This window comes from Eurosta solidaginis, chromosome 5, assembly GCF_040869045.1.
Source record: "Eurosta solidaginis isolate ZX-2024a chromosome 5, ASM4086904v1, whole genome shotgun sequence".
Taxonomy (NCBI): domain Eukaryota; kingdom Metazoa; phylum Arthropoda; class Insecta; order Diptera; family Tephritidae; genus Eurosta; species Eurosta solidaginis.
The window spans coordinates 45,568,452-45,584,706 of record NC_090323.1 but is presented as its reverse complement, the minus strand read 5'-3'; the positions used below and the strand labels follow the sequence as shown (position 1 = coordinate 45,584,706).

Sequence of the window (16,255 nt, the reverse complement as noted above, 5' to 3'; positions counted from 1 at the left end):
TCCACCCTAATAAGCAGGTAGCTCTATAATGGGTGGTCAGAAAGGGTTTTAACATTTTGCTTTGCGCAAGAGATATTCCCGATAAACGGTTTAGTTATCAGTAGTTTTCAATAAACCGGATATCTCAAGTAGCGCCTGAACCGCTAATGATAGAACCTTGAAGCAAATTGTCGATCAATCTAAAAATAAGTTTCTTCTGCAGACGCAGGTCTTGAATGTTCTTGGATGGTTGTTGAGTACAATACCTGCCTACAACAACGTCATAAAATACAACAAAAAATTGAAAGAAAGAGACGGAGATTTTATTTTTTAAGGATATGGTAGCGTTGTCCTCTCTTAGTTATTTGAATCAGATTGACTTCGCCGCGGCTCGAAATATGATCATCTGCAGTACCAGGTTCTTAGTTTCAATGTCCTGGATGTGCGCACGCTACGAGGTCCAAGTATAGACTCTGACTCCTACCTTGCGGCTGTTAAGATATGTATGTACACGTCTCTGTGCAGCAAAGTAAGTGCCGTTGAAAAGCTGCTCACGAAACAGGCAGCTGATGACTACTCCACTGTGCTCTAACACCTGCTCACCGAGAGCAATCTTTGACCTGACGAATTGACCGAGCAGTGGGAGTATATTTCTCTGTCATAACGCAACGGCGCTGCTAGAAGAAGTGTACATTTTGATTGTCACTCCATAACTCGAGAACGGATAGAAAGATAACCATGAAATTTTTAGGAAAGATACAGGAAGGAGAGATGATGGTTAGTTGATTTTGAAATCCCAAATCGGTTTAGCCATTCTTGAGTTATAATTTTTTTTAGGCCAAAACGTGGACCCGGGCAGCCCTAGAATGTGTTTATACAATATGGATATCAAATGAAAGATATTGATGAGTGCTTTAGAAGAGGGTAATTTTCATACCCCTGGGTGACTAGGGTCTCGAGATATAGGCCAAAACGTGGACCCGGGTACCCATAGAATATGTTTATAGCATGTGGATATCAAATGAAAGCGGTTGATGAGTGCTTAATTAGAGCGTAATTTTCATACCCCTGGGTGACTAGGGTCTCCAGATATAGGACAAAACGTGGACACGGGTACACCTAGAATGTGTTTATAGAATATGGATATCAAATGAAAGCTGTGGATGAGTACTTTAGCAGAGGGTAATTTTCATACCCCTGGGTGACTAAGGTCTCGAGGTATAGGCCAAAACGTGAGCCAGTGAATGCCTAGACAGTGTTTATACAATATGGATATCAAATGAAAGCTGTTGATGAGTGCTTTAGTACAGAGTAATATATTATCCAGAGACGGACTGGGACTGGGATTAGGACTAGGACTGGGACTGAGACTTGGAATGGGATTGGAACTGGGACTGGAATAAAATACATACCACCTTCTGGGACAGGCAATAAGTGAAGCAGAAGAATGAGAAGAAATTGAGAGAAGAGAAAGGAGAGAAGGAGATTGAGAAAGAGATAGAATGAGACGAAGATGGAGATAGATGAAGCGAAAAGGACGGAGGGAGGAGTGAATAAAAGGATTAGGAAAAAGTGAAGAGGAGGAGGGCAGAGTCAGACAGAAAAAGCTTATTAAAATGTATGCAGATTGGCCAAATTTAGGGCAGGACACCGTCTGCCTGGTCTTCTAGTTAATAATAAAAATGATGATAGCGTTGTTTTAAAAGGAAATTCCAAACCACAGTGTAGGTCAAATAGCGACAATGGCAGAGAAGAAGTGGAGCTACCTCTTCATATTTGTATCTAGGTTCGTAATATTAAACTGCTCTTGATAAACTGCTTAAAGTTTTATGTTTGCGAAATATTTGCCAGTGCAAACCACTAAAAAGGGATATTAAACGCCCCGGAAGTGCTTCTTTCAAAATAACCCGCCTTTTGAGGATTAAACCGGTCACAACGACCCAACACAGTCTTCTAGTGAGCTTTTAAACAACTGTAGTAGTTGTATTTTACTGTAAGCCGATCTAGAATAAGATATATTATATTCTATCCAAAGTAGGGTTATGCTGTTGTAAGAAAAGTACGAGTAATACTTTTGGATTAAGGATAAATTATATGGCGAATATTAGTCGTTTCGACTCGTCATTATGCCGACAGTAAATAAATGCTGCACAACCACAACAGCAATGTAAGCATAAGAGACAAAAAATAGCTATGCACACATGAACACAGCAGCTAAGAGCGTATACAACATTACTTACACATACATACAGTAACAAAGAGCGCATATGATATTACTCACATTTACATAAGGGGGACTCATGTAACCGTATAAATGCCTTATAAAGTGTGTAAACGTATAAATTTATCTAGTGCGTAAACGAGCTGTCGAATTTTGTATGAAAAATCATTTACACAATTTGTATAAATTTACGCGCACATTTCATTGTGTAAACGCGGTAAACTCAAAGGAATGCAACCTTTTCATCAGAAATCTCCAACATCAGCAAGTAAAGGCGTTTTAGTTTTGATTTTTCACTTAATCTTGGCATTTTTTAGTTTGTATAACAATCAAAAAAATTTTGTTTGGCAATAATACAGCTGATAAACAATTAAGTTTATCAAGGGTATTACTAGGTGCGTTCATATAACAGCGTGTGTAAATGGATATAATTTTACACCTCATAAGTTTATATGTTTTCATGAGTCCCCCTATAGAAACATTGACACTTCAACATCCGGCGCAGTACGATTTTGACATTCCATGTCCATCGATTTACAAAAACAAAGTACATACATGGAATTTTTTTTATATTTGCATGTATGTCAGCGTGCTGCCACCTTGTATGGTATCGCCATGCATAGAAGACAACAGCGGAAAAGAGATGCGGCAAATGAGAGGAGCAAATAATCAACTAATCGAGAAGGCTGTTCGCAAAGAGTCAAACCCCTGGAAGAAATAAGCGAACGAGGCAACTGGTGATAGTCAAAATAGATATACAAAATATCGACAGCGCCGGTTTTTAAATACTCGGAAATGCACACCACCAATGGGTACCCATATACATAAATACATATGTGTTAGTGTGTACGATAAAAAGCCAAAACTGTGCTTCAAGCCAAAATCGGTATAAATGAAAAAAAAAAAAAAAAATAAAATAAATAAAATTATAGAAAAGATAAAAAATGAATAAAGAGCTTGCTTATTCAATATAATTAACAGCAGGAAAGCAGTTGTTTTAAATATAGTTCATCTTAAGTTGTTTTAATAATTTTTTTTATATTTCATATCAACTTTTTTAAACTTTGAATGGACGGCTGTTAGTATGATTTCATAATGGTCGGGTTTTAGTACGAGTTGGAGCGATCTCACTGTAAGTTTTTACGTAGTTTAAACTTAAATTAAATTACAAAAAAATTTATGTAGAATAAATTATTTGTAATGAATAAATAAAATTTACTAACTACATTTTTTTAAAGTCCAAAATACGAAACTTTGAATAACCTGGAAGTATGTGATAATTAATGATGTGGGTAATGGTAAATACATATATACAAATCGAATAAGAACTTCTAGGCTGTATTACACAGATAGTTCTCTCGTTCAATGATATGACATCGCAGTGTTCTTCCCTGCAAGGGCACTAAGTGGCGGTTCAGTAGGAGCATAAACGCTTGAAACCCACCCGGTGAGCGGCTCTCGGATACAGCAAGCTTGTTTTAAACACGATTCTTTGCTATTTGGGAGAAGTGTGAAATTTTACTAGACAATATCTAGTTGTGGAATAGCCATTTTCTTGCATAGCTTGGGTCTTCGTGTCAACAAAGATAACATCATTATGCATTGTATAGAGCGTGGCATGGGTTCGAGGGAATCCCAATGTACTGGGCAGCGATACGGACTATGAGTTATATAGGATTCAATGGGTTGATACGCGCAATACAATGAGTTATAGCTTCAAAGTTTCCGCAACCCAATTGTCAACCTCACCTACCTTAGCAGGCGAGGCTCTGCTGACCCCAAGTTCCTTATGGAACTAGGGGGTGGGGGGGGTGTCTTTATCGTTAATACAACAACAACAACAGCTATATACTTCGGCGTGTATCGCGGTTTGATGTCGCTTAAATAGATACACGTTTTGTGATTGCGTTGCAAGTGTTGCGTTGCAAGTGTTTTATCCCGCAGAATTTACTAACAGTTAGTGGAATGTAATGCATTCCTGCAGAATCTATAGACGTATGTGACCATCCATCATACTGGGATTTGGGACTTTCAGCCATTTTTGAGATGCATATAACGGACAAATTAACTTGACTTACTATATTCACATGTCGCTTTACACACTTGTATCGCTGCGGGTCTAATAGAATTGGAAAGAAATACCACATGTGACCATTGCACTCCTCAGGGGACAGAAGTAGCGGTGAAGCACAACGAATTCCTAAGACAACTGCAGTTTTAGAGCCTTTCAGAGCTATAGTTTGTCTATACTTAAGCCAGAGTACTAGCCACTATGAAAGAAAAAACGGTCAATCAAGGGAAGGAACGATTCGCTGTCATTCTTCACAATACTTGGCCAAAACATTTGGCCGCCCTACTAGGACAGCCCATCGTTTGCATAGTTGCCACTAGGTACCTAAGCTACATAACAACAACATGCGAGGGACTACGAATAGACCTGTTGATTTATCATCATCTATTAATCTAGTTTAGAGCAGCCAAAAATTGCCAAATGCCCCCGCGAGTGATATAAGACCAATTTCGCTTTTAGAACTACCATCCACAATTACTGGAACAAGAAGCAGTATGGCCACAGCGGTATCCTGAGAAGGCTACCGTATGTATATTCGTTATCTTTCGCCTACATTGAACTTTGACAAGAACTTTAAAGTGAGGATACCTTGGAGAATGATTCTATGTGATTATTTCTTATGTATTGTATATAGAACGATTTTTCGTCATAAGTTCTCAAATTTTGTTTACCCAGTTCTGTGGTGTGCCATCTTCAGTGTCGTTTTTATTTCAGAAGAAAATTGAGCCAGTTATGATAGATAATCGGTACAATATACATCAACTTTCGGCCCCGTCGGAAAATCAATAAAACAATGTGAATAAAAATATATAACTTAATTTAATCATAACACATAAGTTAACAACAACAAATTACTTCGCTTAAGTGTTACTTTTCAATTGTTGTTGCCCATGGAATGTTGAAGTAATAAAATCAAACTGATATGTCTGGTAACTCTTGGTGTTTATTTAATTTTTTCACATATAAAACTATCTCAAATTAAAGGTTAAAGTTATATATAATAATATAAAAAAATAAAAAATAACACAATTCCTTTTTATATCTACGGTTGAGTGGAAGATCACCCTAATTGGACCTAGCTGATTAGACGTGGTCATATCATCCCGTGATAATCGGGCAATTACTTTAAGGTGAAATTGTGGAGCCTATCAAAACGATATCCGGTACTCCGGACACAACAATAACAATTTCACTTTACTTGCCCAAAAAAACTGAAGTTAGATAAAAACTAGAGAAAAATAAGATAACTTCTCCTGTTCACGAATCTATAATGTTAGAGTACGACTCGAGAAACACTGGAGAAATATAGCGTTCTCAAACAAAACGATATTTAGTTGTCAGATCGAGAAAAACTAGAGTACTTCAATCGAGCTCTAATGTATTTCTCTAATGGGATCCTAAAAATTGAATTCAATAGTTTTCTAACAATTTTCTCAAGTCCAGATTAGTTATAAAACATGCCTACAGAAAAATTCTCCAACGTTAGAGACTGTGTTTGCTGGGTGGAGTGCCGTTTCGAAAACTCCCCATCTTAGCAAACTTTTAAAACATGCCCTATATACAAGGCGAATTCAGTACCAGGTGTTTTTATTCCCGCAGCTGATTGCTTCTTCTTGATGATTTTCCATACAACGTCTTTTACAACAAACAATATGTCAGTTATTCGAAATCAATGAAAATTTTCTTTTGACTTGACATTATTCTACACGGCGTATTGGTTGAATTCGCTTTGCCATCACCTTGCATAGATTCGCCTTGCCTATATCACAATTTCTTTCAAAAACGCCATATCTCAAAACTTTATTGACTCATGCTTTCCTCAAAGTCAGTACCTAAAGAATTTTTTTTTGAAGAATGTTACAAGATTTATCTATCTCCGCACAAATTTCATACATTCTCTGGTGAGATGGAAGGCTTTTGAAAAAAGTTCTAAGATGTGGCGTTAATGAAACATTTTTGTGGACTAGATATCTTCGAAATCCAATTCTAGCAGGCTCGAAACACTTCATCTCAGAACTTGTTATGACAGAATATTTTTCGAAAGCGCCTTATTTTCGAATTCGCTAGAAAACTGCCAAGCATACAATTTGCTTCAAAACTCTCATTCTCACTGAAATGTAGCTGAGATTTATTTTTTAGCTCCGAAAAAAAAAAAGTGTAATGTTACTAAGTTCTGTTGAGCGCGCCCGCAAATATTCCACACGATTTGGATTAAAAAACATATAGTATACATATGTACCAAACTGTGTACAATAGAAATAGCAACAAAAAGGCAATACTTAGAGACAATTTGCAAAGCGTGCAGCGGCGAATTTATATGGCTGAGTAGATAGTGGCATCTGCCTTTATATCAGTATGAAGTATGAATGTTGGAGATTCGGAGTTCAAAACTCAGCTCCGGAAAATGAAGAAGTGAAAATCTTGTAGTTTTTCTCTATTACCAACCACGTTTTTGACAAGCAGTTAAAAATATGATTATAAAAATAAAATCATTCGAAAATCTGTGATCGCGTAACTACTTCTGATATGAAGCGATCTTTTACCCAGCCGTCGATATATGGGAGTCTATCGCTTGTTCGTCTCTTGTCGTTACAGCTAAGTTTGAAAAATTAATCCAAATAATATTAAGGTAGTTTTAAAAAAATAACGTAATGTTTTTTCAAAAAATTTAATAAAATTTCATTTATCAAAAAAAAAAAAATAATAATAATAAAAATTACAATTCATGCATGTAACTACATTTTTGTTTCTAATTCACATGATATATCGACGCTGAGTTTAATATAACCCTTACTTGGCTGCTGCTTCGGAAACGCCCTATCTAAGAATTTTTTTCATAAATGCCCTAGCTAATGTGAGAATGTATTGAACTTGAGCTCCGATAGGGCGTTTATAAGATAGGTCGTTTTTAAAACAAAATTTGAAATAGGGCGTTATTCAAACGTGCTAGGGCGGCAGCCGAGATAGATGATATTCCACTCAGCAGTCGATATGAAATTTCATATTGAGAATCATATGGTGTCCAAAATTATATATACAGCAAAACTCTTCAAAAATAAATTATTATTTACTTCTACTTATATATAACATAAACTAACTAATTTCGCTTCAAAAAAAGAAAAAATATTTACAATTCAACAGTTTTCAAGTTCGAACAGAACAAGAATTTGAACTTATGAAAACCAATATACATAATTTTCTAAAGGTAATAAAAAAGTGATATGTTAAATAAAAACCAAACTTTAATTTACTTCACTTAAAAAAAACTTAATAAAGAATAACTTTATTAATTACACACTTTAGTTGTTGTTTAACTGTACAAATTGGCGTGGTTGTTTTTTGTTTCAATCAATTTGTTGTACTAGGCGTGTTTATATTCTTTGTTTTTGCCTAACCCTCAACAAATTATATCCAATCATTTTTTTTGTTTATTTACTATTTTTCATAGTGTATTTGTTAGAATTCATTGTGTTGTGTTTTTATCAGTTCTTAATTTTCATCTATATGTTCATGTATGTATGCGTGTTTGTTTATTTGTTCCTTTTTATGCTTTTTGTTTCTTTGTTGTTCAATTTGTTTCTTTCATCCTTTCTGCTCATTAATTACTTTTCTTTAAGCTCAAAATGAATCTTCTGAAATATATCCTAGAAACGATCTTTAGATGTTGCACTATACTCGAGTTCATTCAAATTTTGTATTTCTTGCAATTCTTGGAATTTCTCATGGTCCCGTATGTGCGCATAATTCGCCGATAAACACATTAGATAATGCACTAAACTCAGTATGACCAACAAAGCAGCCAATGTAGCGAGTATAAACATAACTTCGGCATTCTCGACGCCATCCTTGCAGAAGGCTTTGATCTCATATTTATCGCATATTTTCAAATCCTCTTGTTTGGTATTTGGCGGGAACATGAAATCTGAAATAAAATAAAACAAGAGAAAAAATAGGTAAATAAAATTGCAATGAAGAAGTTACGGACCAACCATACATCCAATAACTGACATTTAGGAACATGACATACTAAAACTTGGGGTGACTGTTGAAAAATTAAAATATATAACTGTACTTTTGTTTACCAGTCTGCTATTAATAACAAGAGGTAAGGAGGATTTAATGAGCCTCAAGTGTCTGCTCTTAAGGGAGAGATTTTGTAGAACCGCGCAGGATTCCGTGCCGCTCCTGCTTGGTTAATTATTAGCAACTTACTTTTCTTTTATATCTGTCCCAATCGCAGTGATACGCCCACATACATATCATCACCAACGCACTAAGTTCCAATTCGATTCTCGAATACCCGAAGAGCAAATTCATCTAATCTGGTTTGATAAAGGACTTGCTTTTCGTTCATCGAGAATACACTTTCGTTCATTCAGTAGCATAGAACCTTGCTCTGCAGATACATTCAGTTACGAGCTGTCATCCTATATATTTTAAAACAAGGGCCCAGGAAGCAAACAGTGATTCTGGATTTGTATGTTTGAGGGCGCATGCGAAAAGAAAACTTCTAACATAATGCCGACTTGCATGACACTAACAAATCCTGAAAAATCATAAACCAGACATGAAAAGAATTCGGGATAATACATAATCATGACAAGAAAAAACATGCACTATTAGAGAACTGGAGATAAAACGACTCAGATTTGAAGGCATCAAGTTGCTTTCGAAAGCCTAAAGGAGGTAAAGGACGTGGGGCTCTTTGTTGTGCTTAATCTTATATGTGAGAGTAAGTAGTTTAATAGAGTAAAGGTAGTAAACTATTCTTCGAAAAGAGGTAGGAGTTCTTCAAAAAACAAAGCTATCGACAGAGTCTCGGCGAATTAAGTTAATAGCCGGCGATACACTGGCACCAATGATATCTAATATGAGAGCATTCACAGTTTGCCAATCGCAACACAGGCATGAACTCTCAGGGTAGCTCCCTCTCCCTAATATTTGACATTTTAAGCGAATACCAACAATAAAAATACTTATTACATAAAGTTAAGTCTCCAACTGGCTCTACGTATCGAAATGTCGCCATTCGTGGCATCAAAGATATGAAAGTTTGTGAGGATATTCTCGAAACAGATCTATGATCCCCACGCATGTTAGTCCAATGAAATAAATATATATTATAAAATCAGATCAAGGGTTCTTTTACATATTTTGTGTGATGTTAGACAGGCGAGCTTTGAACGATATGATTCAGTAAGATATTACCATCTCTAGCTATGCACTGAAGAATGGACTGGTCGTCTTACGGTATTCAGTGGATATATTAGATCCTAAAGATTTGAATATTAAGCAGCAGTTACCCACCGATTGATGGTGAATGAGGACAAAACGAAGTACCTGCTGTCATCGGACAAAGAGTCAGCGCATATGCGCCTTGGCAACCACGCTACTGGTGGCAGCCATAATTTCGAAATAGTAAAAGACTTCGTTTATTTGGGAACCAGCATCAACACTAGCAACAACATCAGCACTGAAATCCAGCGAAGAATCAATCTTGCCAATAAATATTACTTTGGACTATGTAGGCAATTGAAAAGTAAAGTCCTCTCTCGGCGAACGAAAATCATACTCTACAAGTCACTTATCGTACCCGTCCTGCTATATGGGGCAGAAGCATGGACCATGACAACAGCAGAGGAAGCGGCTTTGGGAGTGTTCGAGAGAAAAGTTCTTCGAAAGATTTATGGACCTCTACGCGTTGGCGATGGCGAGTACCGAAGTAGATTTAATGATGAGCTGTACGAGCTATACGCAGACATCAGCATAGTCTAGCGAATTAAAACGCAGCGGCTGCGCTGGCTAGGCCATGTTATGCGAATGAAAGATGATGCTCCGGCCAAGAAAGTGTTTCTATCAGAACCCGCCTATGGAAGCAGAGGTAGAGGGCGGCCCCCACTCCGTTGGAAGGACCAGGTGGAAAACGATTTAAACTCCCAACCCCAAACCTGACTAATTGGCGCCGGTTGGCGGAGCGAAGGAGCGACTGGCGCGCCTTGTTGGACGGCCATAACCGTTTAGACGGTTAAGCGCCAATTAAGTAAGTAAGTAAGTAGCCACCGACGTGTGTAACGTACGTATACGTATGCCGTACGTACACACGTTTGAGCGAAATTTAGTGTGGAAAAAATTGTTGCCATTGACCTGTTTGAATGCATGCTTATGGAAACATCAACTTTGTCTATTTTAATTTTTGATGTTGTAAAAGGCTGGAATTAATATTAAATAAGTATAAATAAATTACATATTTATAATCTGAACTTTTACATAATTATTTCGAATTATTTCCACAATTTTTCAAACTTTAATTAGGTGTTTTTGCATAAAAACTGCAAACGGTCAAAAATTAGGGCGCAAAAGTTTACTAGGCAACTCTGTCTAGTGAGAGATCGATCAGCTGACACGTTCTTACGGAAAAAATCAAAATTGTTTTGATTTCTACGTTCCGGGCTACGTACGTACGTGCGTTGAACGTCGGTGAGTTTTCGTTTACATTGCACATTCATAAGATAGGTTGTGTCAGGTGACACATTTTTAAACGGTTTGATTTGGTCCATATTTGGAGCACATAATACATACATGAATAGAAAGCGACCTATGATGCCCGATTTGGCTCATATTTGGAACAAATATTGCATACAGTCCAGTAGAAGTGACATCAAAATATTTTGGAGTTGGAGGAGGGACAAGCATACGTGGCTCAGAGTCGAGTAAAGTCTTTGGAAGGATTATGTATTGAGAACTTAGGTTGTAACAAATTGTCAGGAAAGAGTCCTTATAATAATGAGTCACTAAATGAACTAAATAGAATGAGAAATAATAGGCATTAAATAAAGACTAAAAACTTGAAAATAAAATAATTAAAAAAAATTTTTAAGTTAAACGGTTTTATTGAAAACAATACTTACATGAAATAATAATAATACGAAAAGCTAGAAAATAATTAGGTTGTCATCACACTCCTTATCAATCTAGGGCGCTGATCAGACAATTAAATAAAAGCGTTGGACGCGTCATATTTCTATTGATAGTCATAAGTAAAACCAACTGAACCTTAATGAGGTTATGCTACGCCTCACATTTTTAGAAACATCACGCGCCCAACGCTTTTATTTAATTGTCTGATCAACGCCCTAGATTGATAAGGAGTGTGATGACTAGTACCTAGGACCTACCTAATTAGTTTCTAGCTTTTCGTATTATTATTATTTCATGTAAGTATTGTTTTCAATAAAACCGTTTAACTTAAACATTTTTTTTTAATTATTTTATTTGTACGTACGTTCGTGGGTAACTGCTGCTTTAGTTGTTTATTAAGATAATAGTGTGAAACAAAATTAACTATACTTACGAAATTGTGTTAAATCGATGCAGCTGAGAGAGCGTTCCACACTTGAGCACATGTTCCAGAACATGGTGTATATAAAGGTGACTATGACCAGGAAGCACAAAATCAATATCCAAACGAAGTTCAGTAAATATGTGATGCCCATGAACTGAAAAAAGAAAGAAGACCGTAAAGTATTAAAGATCAATATTCTAAGAAGCATAAGAGAAAGAGCAGCTAAAGGGGAATAACAGTTCGAAACGGTGGGGAAAAGTATCAGAGATGCGATATTTCCATCACTTTGATTGCAATTGAGCTTACTTGTGCCTACCGTTTCGGTCTATTTGTGCATTTGCGGCTGATTGAAACTATGCGCCATTTAGACGAGTCTAGTCGCAGTAAATCACATTGTGAGGCTGGAGTCATATAACTGTTAGACGGAGGACCCTGCTCTCATTTATTAAAATTTTTGCCTAGTAAGTTTCTTGAATACTTAGTGGAGTAGACTAAGGTCCATCATTGGACCAAGTCTAAGCTCTGAGAGGTAACTCTACAAGAAAAATACAGCACAAAATACCTAGAAATTATACTAGATAGTTAATTGTAGTGGAAACTCCATGTGTAAGAGAGCTCTGAGAGGTAACTCTATAAGAAAAATATAGCACAATATACCTAGCAATTATACTAGATAGTTAATTGTAGTGGAAACTCCATGTGTAAGAGAGAGCGAAGAAAGCTTCCGTGACATTGTGTGCATGCGAAAAAATGCTAGAATGCTCATTGCGCCTATTGTCCAAACTTGAGTGCAGGCCATACGGTCATAGCTGTATAACACGAACAGTCTACATGATCCCGTGCCTGAGCTTCGACAGAGATCTGGGGTCCACAATAGAGCCAGAGAGTTGGCGCCAGGGTGCGGAAATGTCAGAACACATTCTACACGAGTATACCCATGGTTCCAAATTGATGGAAGGAGTCGGGTCTGCTGATTCAGCTAAAAAGTGATATTTAAAATGTCTACCTAAAATAGCAACAGAAAGAATAAAAGAAAAAACTCCAGTAGACAACAATCAATTGCAGTCTGCTTTTGTCTTTGATCAACGCCTAATTAAGTTTTGAAACCTTTTGCGGACGAAATGCTTTTTTAATTGTCACTAAGTAATGCAGTGGCAGTAGTCGTTGACAACGCTGATAATTTTTGTGCATAACACAGAGGCGTCTAAAATCGGGGGGTCTTTTGCTCTTTTTTTTTCTTAAACAGATAAAAGGAGCTTAAAAAAGAGTTGTTAGTGTTTGGGAACCCCAAGAAAAACACTGTTTATCGTAATTGTTGGATCTAGGAGGAAGCCGCCTCGGGCCAATTCTTAAACCTTTTGCCTCATTCATAAGAACCTGAATTGTAATGGGGTGTAGTTGTATCGATAGGTAATCAGTCGATGTTTGCAGCGGCAACTTGATCTAGACCAGGGGTTTGCATTTCATAGCACAATTGTGCATTCATTGCGTATGCGAAAGGGCAATCAGTATACATTTTTGGAAACCCATGATTTATGCCCTTACGTTATCAGGAGAAGGTGAGCAATATAGGTGCAAGACGTGGTTACAAATCCATGCGGCACCTATGGTATTCGCGTTAACTGACACAGCGTCTGTGTTGGCCACTCCGGCATACTCGCGTTATACCATCAAATGGGGCGGCAACCGGGCATCTGTCTTGGAGCAATTGTATACAATATAAATGGGTAACTCTTTACGGATACGCTCGGATTGGTATTCCCAACTTAAAAGCCACTTATGATGAAAAATGGTACAAAGCCTCGGATGAGAACTCTTTCCTGATAGAAGTCATGACAAATGTTGTAGGAACTATAATTTGGGCACATCTACTTAGAATAATCGGACCATAAAGGAAGCGAGCGCTGCCCAGTTGGTTGATGTCCTCTTGAATGCAAAGAAAATGCGATGGACATGATAAGACATAAAGATAATCCGACATCATTTGCAGTGTACAGGAAACTAAAGGCGACAGAGGAAATGCCACGAACAGGGCAAGGGATGGTGATAATTAGGCCTTTCGACACCTACTGCAGAGTTTAGGAAACTAAAAGTAGTCGTGACGTTAGTTTTGTGGAGTGAAAAAGACTTCACAGTTGAGATCTAAAAATATGCGACGATGCTCAACATAATGTTTATTGGCGCCTGGCAGCTATAGGGGAGGTCTTGTTAGTAACTTTAATGATAGGGTGGCAAATCAAATAATCTTCGGTTTTACAGCCGCAAAAATAAGCCGCCAAAATGGCACATACTCAAATGAGTTAAGGTTGATGGACTTGGCCGCCGTTCGAAATATTATCTGCCTAGATAAGCAATGGCTTTTGTGAGGAAAGCTTGATTCCGAGAAGCTGCTTACGGAACTAACAGCTAAATATTTGTTCACTCGTCGCACCCACCTGGTCTATGATAACAATCTTCGACTTAACCATATACTGAGCAATAAGTATAGCCGCAGCGGTCTCTATAGAGTTCCAGCGAAGCCGAAAGAAAACTGTTGTGAGTGGAGTGTCGGGCTGTCTCGGTAAGGAAGGACGCTGCATATGAGGCCAGGCTGTTTACGGTCGCAGTAACGCGTGGCCTTTGTGGGCGTGAAGTAGGAAGGGAGACACCTTAATAGAAAAAAACATGAGACCGGATAATACTAATACTCAACTTTTTATCGGCAAACCAAAAAGTTATTTCCGGAAACCACCAATGGAGGCAGAGGGAGAGGCCGGTCCCAACTTCGCTGCAAAGGCCAAATGGAAAACGATTTAAATTCCTTTGCTGTTACCAATTGACGCCAGTTAGCATGTCACAGAAGCGACTGGCACGCCTCGTTGGACGGCTATGTATGGCAAGCAAGCAAGCTATCGGCAGGCAAGAGAAAATATTTTTCTAGGATGTACATAGATTATCCTGATGAAGACAATCGAAAAGACATTCCGATTAAGCCGACCCAAGTACTGAATCACTTTGAAAAGTTTTTTCATTAGCCGTTGTTTAATTTGGTCTAGAACTAGGATTTCGGTGTTGTGCCATTTTCAGTGTCATTTAAACGAAATAGGACTCTGAAGATGGTCTCACGCCGCTGATAAAGAGGTAAGGCCAAATCGTATTACATACGCATATCAATTTTTTACTTTGTCTGATAATCAAACCCGTAAATCTGAGACATGGTTTATTCTGATCCTGGAAACAATCAATAACAGTAGCTCTTTCCAGCTTGCGTTCAGTGTGTAGTATCTTTATCTCTGCCCTCTTGATACCTCTCCAAGTAAGGAGGTTCGACGTCACCAACTCAATTACCTCAACGATAGCACGCTTTTGTTGTGTATAAGGAGTAACTGTAGTTAGTAATAGTCCGCTGTAAGTTTATTGAAACTCTAAGCTTTCCTTTGTTCATTTTGTATGTGTGTGTATTAGACATTGTCACTACAGTGAAATTGTAGCATCAACTATAAGTTTTTGTACTTTCTACAAGTAGCAGAGTCAGTTGGCGCATTGCCACCAATTTCTACCTTAACCACCTACCGAAACCTGTGCCAGTATTAGTATTTTGACTCACTTTGATTCTATTAATAAAGGTATAGCTACTACGTTTGTGTATGCGTGCAAGTGTTTGTGTTAACTGTTCTATGTCATCTACTGCTTTCTTTAAACGATTGGTTACTTCAATGGCAAATAAATTTTACGTTTTAAGTTTTTTTGCTGCTTTTTTTCTTTCTTAGTTTTCTTTAACTTTTAGTTTTGTGGTTTTGTTGTTGCTTTCGTTTAACTTACCACTGCACATGAGATGCGCCCACCCACTCGTGAACGCCACGCGCGATAGACCTTGTACCGTGTCGCTCCAGTTGCGAGGAAACCAACGAAGAGTATCATAAAACCAAGCGCCGCCATTCCCGCAGCAATTACGACAAAAATCATTTGAATTGCTTCAATCCTGTTAAATGAAAATATAATGAATGTGCAATTTGAGTTATGAATGAATATTGTAACGGTTGCATTGAAATATGTAGATAGATATCTGGTTTTGGTACTTGAAATTTTTGTAACACTAAATATTATTTTTCGTTCACATAATTACAGGTAAATAAATAAATGAAGCAAATGTAAAGAAATTAAGCGGAACTAAATTTGATTAATTTGAAGAAAATTTAATCATTTATAGCCTGCCTTGAAAAAGGATCCTCTACTATGAAGACGATCCCTTACAAGTTGCAACGCTATCCCCAGACAGCGCGTACTCTCTGCGATCTCGATATCTGACTTTGTTAACTGAAAGTGCACTCATCAGCCTTCGGTGAACAAATGCAGGAGACAGAGGACAAAAAAAGCTAAACTGAACCAAATTTTGGTATCGCTTTCTCACGAGGAGTAAAAGTCCGAATATCGATAGGATATCAAATCGATGCTGTAACGAATTTCATCAAGTATCGCATATCAAACTCTCACCGTAAGCAACCAAATGCTGCTAGAAGAACAACTACACTATAAGAGCAAGAAAGACAGCGATACGTACATGCGAAAAGAAATAGCCATTGTAAAAACTAGTATGAAAAGAAGAGATAAATACATAAAAAGAAGAAGTCTCCTAGAAAAGTTTTATAAAATTGAAACCTTC

General features: G+C 37.4%; 1 protein-coding gene across 17 annotated transcripts in view; it reads right to left on the bottom strand.

Moving 5' to 3' along the window:
- Nucleotides 1–5,196: 5,196 nt before the first annotated feature.
- M6 (neuronal membrane glycoprotein M6) overlaps nucleotides 5,197–16,255 on the bottom strand; it is a 666,904-nt gene continuing 655,845 nt past the window's right edge. For all 17 annotated transcript variants that reach the window (XM_067756547.1, XM_067756548.1, XM_067756550.1 and 14 more), the window contains 3 exons: nucleotides 15,415–15,574; nucleotides 11,623–11,767; nucleotides 5,197–8,193 (listed from right to left, as the gene is read on the bottom strand). In XM_067756547.1, coding sequence (XP_067612648.1) covers nucleotides 7,916–8,193; nucleotides 11,623–11,767; nucleotides 15,415–15,574 — 583 coding nt within the window. In that variant the 3' untranslated portion in view covers nucleotides 5,197–7,915. The remainder of the gene's footprint in view (nucleotides 8,194–11,622; nucleotides 11,768–15,414; nucleotides 15,575–16,255) is intronic.